The 6,000-nt window shown below is 40.5% G+C and overlaps 1 protein-coding gene across 1 annotated transcript; it reads right to left on the reverse strand.

Annotated features, from left to right (window-relative positions):
- Positions 1 to 2,332: 2,332 nt before the first annotated feature.
- Positions 2,333 to 5,603, reverse strand: tbx16 (T-box transcription factor 16; the record flags this gene model as incomplete). The annotated part of the gene is made up of 9 exons (XM_079382740.1): positions 2,333 to 2,789; positions 2,877 to 3,090; positions 3,272 to 3,357; positions 3,598 to 3,668; positions 3,905 to 4,051; positions 4,131 to 4,295; positions 4,733 to 4,835; positions 4,959 to 5,115; positions 5,522 to 5,603. The coding sequence occupies 9 exons, from the start codon at positions 5,601 to 5,603 to the stop codon at positions 2,333 to 2,335; spliced, it is 1,482 nt and encodes a 493-aa protein (XP_079238866.1).
- Positions 5,604 to 6,000: the final 397 nt, after the last annotated feature.

Consider the following 6,000-nt stretch of genomic DNA (forward strand, 5'->3'; position numbering starts at 1 on the left):
CAATTGATTTAGTGATAGATGCAGATGCTAGTATCCAGTTTTAAGTGCCTCTACTACAGCATTAACACGTGCTTGTCTATTAAAGTCACCCAGAGGAGCTCTTACAGCCTCACTTCAGAGTTAAATGGTGTTTAAAGGGTTTTTACACCGCGGACGTTTGTGTTCTTTTGCTCATGCATTCATTTCACTCAGTCGTAAAAACCCTTTCAGCACCTCGTTTCATTTCCTCTTCTCTGACAATAATCTCATGTATTTCCAGCACACACTCAGGTTTGTATGACAAAACCTTTTCCAGCTTTTTGCTTCAAACTTCTTATTAGCTAGCATTAATACAGCTTGATTACCTGGCAATTAAATGTGTTAGATGCATTTAAACTAGTACTTTAAACCTCATGTATAATTCATAACACTATGCATGTTGCATGTGATAAACAGTGAAATTATATTATAAAGCAAATGGTTCTTATGACAAAAACAATGAAATGAGATGAAAAAAGATTTCTTTGAAACATACAGTAAAAGCATTACTTTCCTTTCCATCCCATGCATTCTGCTTACACAGTTTAATTAAAACTGATTTTTGTAATCTGGTTCAATACTCTTTCTCTTGTTCTTGCAACATTTTGCTATTTTGGCCCTTTTTAGTCCTAAGAAATTTAGTTTGCATACTTCTATGCACCTATTTAATATAAGTAAAATTCATGTGAGTGTTTATTTACCCTGTTCCTTCCACAAAATGAAATAAAACCAGAACTTGCATGCCAATATTTTTCTTTCAATAACTCTCAAAGCTTGAAAAGAGCCAACAGCATAAGTAGAAATAGAATATAAATGATAACACATTCTCATCAGTGCTGTCACCAGTATCAAGAAAAATCAGCTATTTCAGATATTGTTAATGTTCGAGGTAAATGAGGTATTGCTGTTCTCGTTTGTGCCACAGAAGTAGCTTAGTGAATATAAATATAGTAATGCTTATTTGTAGTGTGTGTGAGTATCAAATAGCTGCTAAGCTTGTCTAAAAGATGCTAAAGAGCTCTGTAATGAATTGAGCTTGGCTAATTCTCCCACTCAGGACATACAAATACACCTCCCCCCTTTACGACAGTCATTAGCACCTGACATCCATGACGGCCCGTCTGCATTTCGGAGTGGTGAAAAGAGCTCTGAAATACCCCCCATTTTCACGCCTCTTAAGACTCTTTCATAGGCACAGAGGGGCCTATATGCCATGCTTTGTTATGTAAGGTAGTACTTTAAGTGTCCTGAGGATGCAACATCAAATAATGTGTGTGTAGGCAGACAGAGATGGGTGGGGTTCCAATTAGAGCCAACAAAGGGGTGAAAAAGTGAAAGAAAAACAAAAATAGGGCACTGAAAGTAAAAAAAAAAAAAAAAAAAGTATATCGTTTACAGAAATGAACAAACAAAAAGCAAATGTAGTATTTCTGAATGTGAAAATACATTTATAATACATGCTATTTGTTGAACTGATTTTCATATTTTTTAGCAACATTGTGTGCAATCATGCTAATAAAATGTTTGAAAAATATATTTCTATAAACTTGAGCTTCTTATATAAATATCACTAAATCAAATATCATTAATATATTAATGTTTATATACATCAATATATTATGAGTCACCATGAGCCAAATTACAATTAGGATCTCACACAGACTTTCAAAGTGCTCTCATTAACTCTTATAGCAGATGTTTGTCTACTTCACTTCCCCTTGAACTGAACCTCTTTATGACCCATTGGATTTATTCATATAAGCTTATTAGCTGCTTATTTCTTTCTTTGAAAAAGCAAAAGACCATGACCACAGCATCTTTGAAGATATTTACTGATCATTCTGAATTTCAGACATACAACATTGTAATTTCCAAACTGCATTTTACACTACACGATTCTCTTTTTAACAAAAATATTATTAAGTAGCAGCAAACGCAAACACAGAATAAATAGACATTTTAACAACAAAGCCAAGAAAACCAGTCCGTTCTTGGTCCTCGGTACGCAGGCATGAGTTTTCAAGTCAAAAGGTATCAAAAGTCCATTTCCAAATGCGTTTAATGCAGCACAATTTTCTCACCGAAAACAAAGACACTCAGATCAGCAGACGGACTTTTTTCAGTTAAACTGAAACAGGTTCTTTATTTTCTATTTGCATCCAAGTTGACTCACAAACAACATTCTAGTTAGTGCCACTTCCTCATTTAACACTTTCGTGTTTATCTGGCGCTCGCAGGTACCAGGCGACGTACCCCATCATCTGAACATCCAGACATCATCGTGCAAGACTTTAGAAAGCGTCCCGTCTCTCGCTCACCAGCACGAGTAAGAGAACAGTGGGTACTGGCTCCAGTCCCCTACATTTCCGTGGTGATAGCCGTGATGGACGGCCTGGGTGCTGTATTCGGTGGGCAGGTGGTGATGGGGAGGTGGAGGAGGGGGGTATTGAGTGGACGCTGCCCCGCTCCACTGTCCCAGAGACTGTTCTGTGCTGTAGGGCGTGTAGAGAGGATGGGGGCCCAGCATACCTGGCTTGGCCTGGGTTATGGCCATGTTCAGCACCCCTGTGTAGTCCTGGTGCCCCGCAGAGGGATGTGGCGGGCAAGGAGGCAGGCCGAACTCAGGGGCTGAGGGCTTGCTGGAGGTGTCTTGATCGGGCACTGTGGCAACATCCGGCACTCTGGACTCAAAGCTGGAGCGGTTTGCACATCCATTGCTGCTGCCAACACTTGAGGAGGACGGCGAGGGGGACTTGCCATATTCATGAAATCTGTGAAAAGATTGTGAATTTAACATCGAGACACTGACAAGGGGAAAAATAGCTTAAACAGTCTTGTTTGAGGTCATTAGCCTGTACCTGTAAGGCTGGTATGTGTTTTGTCCCGGTACGAGCTGCTCAGAGCTGTAAATTTCCCGTGGGTCCGAGCCCAGAGGGGACTCCGCACGGAGAGTGTGGCCGTTGTCCCGGTCACACACACCTCCCCATGGGGAGTACCGCTCGGCCTTCACCTCCGACTCCTTACGGCCCACGTGTTCATCATCAAGACCCTCACATGAGGACTGCTGCATATCTGAAGAGATAAATATCAAGGAGACTTTAATAAATTACAAATAAAACAACTATTTGAGAATTTTTAATTAAAAAAAACATCTGTACTCGTCAGCTAGGACAACTGAACCCTGGCTGCTAGTTAAAAGCCTACAAATCCTGTACGTACAAAGAGATGTTCATTTAAATGTAAAGACCATTACCTCGTGAGCTTCCATGTTCTGAATCTTTTGGCAAGTTCATCTTCTTTGCAACTCTTTCAGGATCAGACAGATTTCTGTTTGCTCGTCTGTCAAAGGAAAAGTCGAGTTATAGTTAATGTAAACAAATGTATTGAACTTATTGGAATTTTTAAAATATAGAATACATTTTTTAATAATAAAAAAAATACAAATAAATAAAAGTTTGTACTTTGTACATTTTCATATTTTGTATCTTTGTTTTTTGTTTTTGGAACGGATTCCATTTTTTAAGTCAATTTTTAGAGCGACGAGTCATGAAAATAAAAATAACATCAAGATAATCTTACCTTTTAGAGTTTGTGCCCTCATCTCTGAACCCTTTGGCAAAGGGGTTGTGGTCGATTTTCAATTTAGTAATCTGTGAGAGAAATAATGTAACCACCAATCTCAGTTCTAATTAATGCTAATAAAAAATTACCATTATCTATTCAACTTCAAAATGTATGCATAAGAACATATACATGCTTTACATAACATTATAAGAATTAGTGCTGTAACAACCATATATGATAAGGGGATGTGTCCCCACCTCAACTTTCAGAATAGTGGTCAATCAGTGTGTTGCTGATTATTCCATTTTTATAAAACTCTTACCTTTGTGTTCTGGTATGCAGTTACAGCAGTGAAGGATGTCTCGGGGAAGGTAAAGGTTTGGAAGACGCTCCAGCGTACGCTATACAGATCATCAGCCTGGACAATATGGAAACGTGGATGGTAGCGGTGCATGGAGTGAAGGATAATCTGAATCGAAAGGAGAGACTGGTTAAAATCAAAGTCAAATTACTATTAAACAAATGTAGGAATCAGAGCAGGCTCTTACATGTCCATGCTGGTCAAGGGCATTGTTGGTCAGCTTGAGCTTGAGGAAGGACACGGGCTGTTTCATCCAGTGGCTGCCAGGCGCTGGAGAATCAGGGTGTAGATATGTCCTGTAGGGCGGCTGAGGCTCAGACTTACCAGCGACCTCCCACTTGTCCTTGTTCCACTAAGGAAAAAGAAGCATTTCATTAAATAACTGAAGACGGAATAGTGAACTAGAGCTTCTAGAGTGGCCATGACATAAAGTGCAGGGGGTGCTGGGGTGTGAGAGTATGTGTGAACGAGAGTGTGTGTCAGGGCGAAACCCCCCAGTGGGCTCTGTAAAAACAGGAAGAGTTGGGGCTCTTTGAAGTTGAGGAGCGCAATCAGTGGTGAGAACGTTCTGGGGAGACACATGTGACAATGTCCCCCAACGCTCCAGCCGTTCACGACTGATTCCCAATTCAACAGCTCTTCATTTCAATAGTACTCTAGACTAGCCTGCGACCAGAGCATTCAAATGGACGAACATTAAAAGACTTTAATGTTTGTGATCTATGAACTTTCTTAGAATCTGGTTGTTAATTGCATTAGAGAAAGACTAGATGAGGTTTTGGTTCTAACCTTATATCTCAGACTATCTTCTGGCACCATATCCACCAGTAAGATGTACTTCGCATATGGCACCAATCCAGACAAGCTGATTTTGCAGTGTGGAAACATCCTCCTGTAATGTAAGCATACAAAAGCAAGTTTAGCTCCAAGAATTGAGGTCTCATTAAGGTTTAAGAGTTCAGCTGATCCAAAACTTGAGTCAACAGATTAAGTTGTAGTTGGTTCTGAGACAGACCTGCCAGGTTTGGTGATGATCATCTCAGTGCCGATCTCATGGAAGGATCTCCACAGCTCCGGATCTTCTAGAGTCATTCGGATGTTGCCCTGGTGATAAGAATCACCGGCTCCAGCCATGGAAGGCGGAGGAGGGAGACTGAAATTGTGCTTGAGGTCTGAGGAAAGATGGAATATTTGAGATTTTCTGTCACTGGCATTCAATGGGAGACTCTTGGAATTTTGTTCAGTGCAAAACAAGTTAACAATGAAGCCAAGTCTGTAAATAAATGGTGCACACCAAGAGTAAGAGCCCACAAGATGCATTAGAGTTAAAACAAGCACTCACCTCTGATAGCCTGCATTATTTAGGCTTCTCAAAAGATGTCCTCCAGAAGAAAATGAGACAGACCAAAGAGAAGATCTGAATGAGCAATATCTAGATGATTCAATTAAAAATACAAGTTCTCCATAATAACTCAAACGGCTTGAGTTAATTCCTATGTTAAGTCCAAGGATGAAGGGGTTCAGTGTGTTGTGTCTGTCTGTTGCTTCTGCCACAGATGCAGAGGGGGTGTCCCACACCTTTAAGTGGGATCTGGATGTGGGCGGGGCTTGGACCCCCATTCCCAGCCTTTGAAGTGACACGGTGATGAGTCAGTGTCATGATCTCATTGGCTGATGGGCAGAATCAAAGAGAGTTAGCAGAGCCTTGATAGAGTCCCAACAGGAAGGGGAAAGCAGAGGAAACATGTCTTTATGAACTGCTAAAGGACTTTTAAGCAAATACGTACAGGCCCAAAGCATACAGGATGGCAAATCAAGCACAAAATTTCCTTCATTAATCCAGCTAATGTGAGGAAGAGCAAAGACTTCACCTTTTAATTGACAGCATTGACCCCTTCACACAAACATAATCTGACACACTTAGCGCTCGTGTTTGCTAATTCACACACACATATCCACTAATTCTCACTGATGCTACAGACACCAGGTCCTGATTTTTACAACCAGGTCAGACCATGGCAAATAATTCGAAATGCAGTTGAAGTTGTCACTAGAGT

The sequence above is a fragment of the Barbus barbus genome (assembly GCF_936440315.1).
Source record: "Barbus barbus genome assembly, chromosome: 28".
Classification (NCBI taxonomy): domain Eukaryota; kingdom Metazoa; phylum Chordata; class Actinopteri; order Cypriniformes; family Cyprinidae; genus Barbus; species Barbus barbus.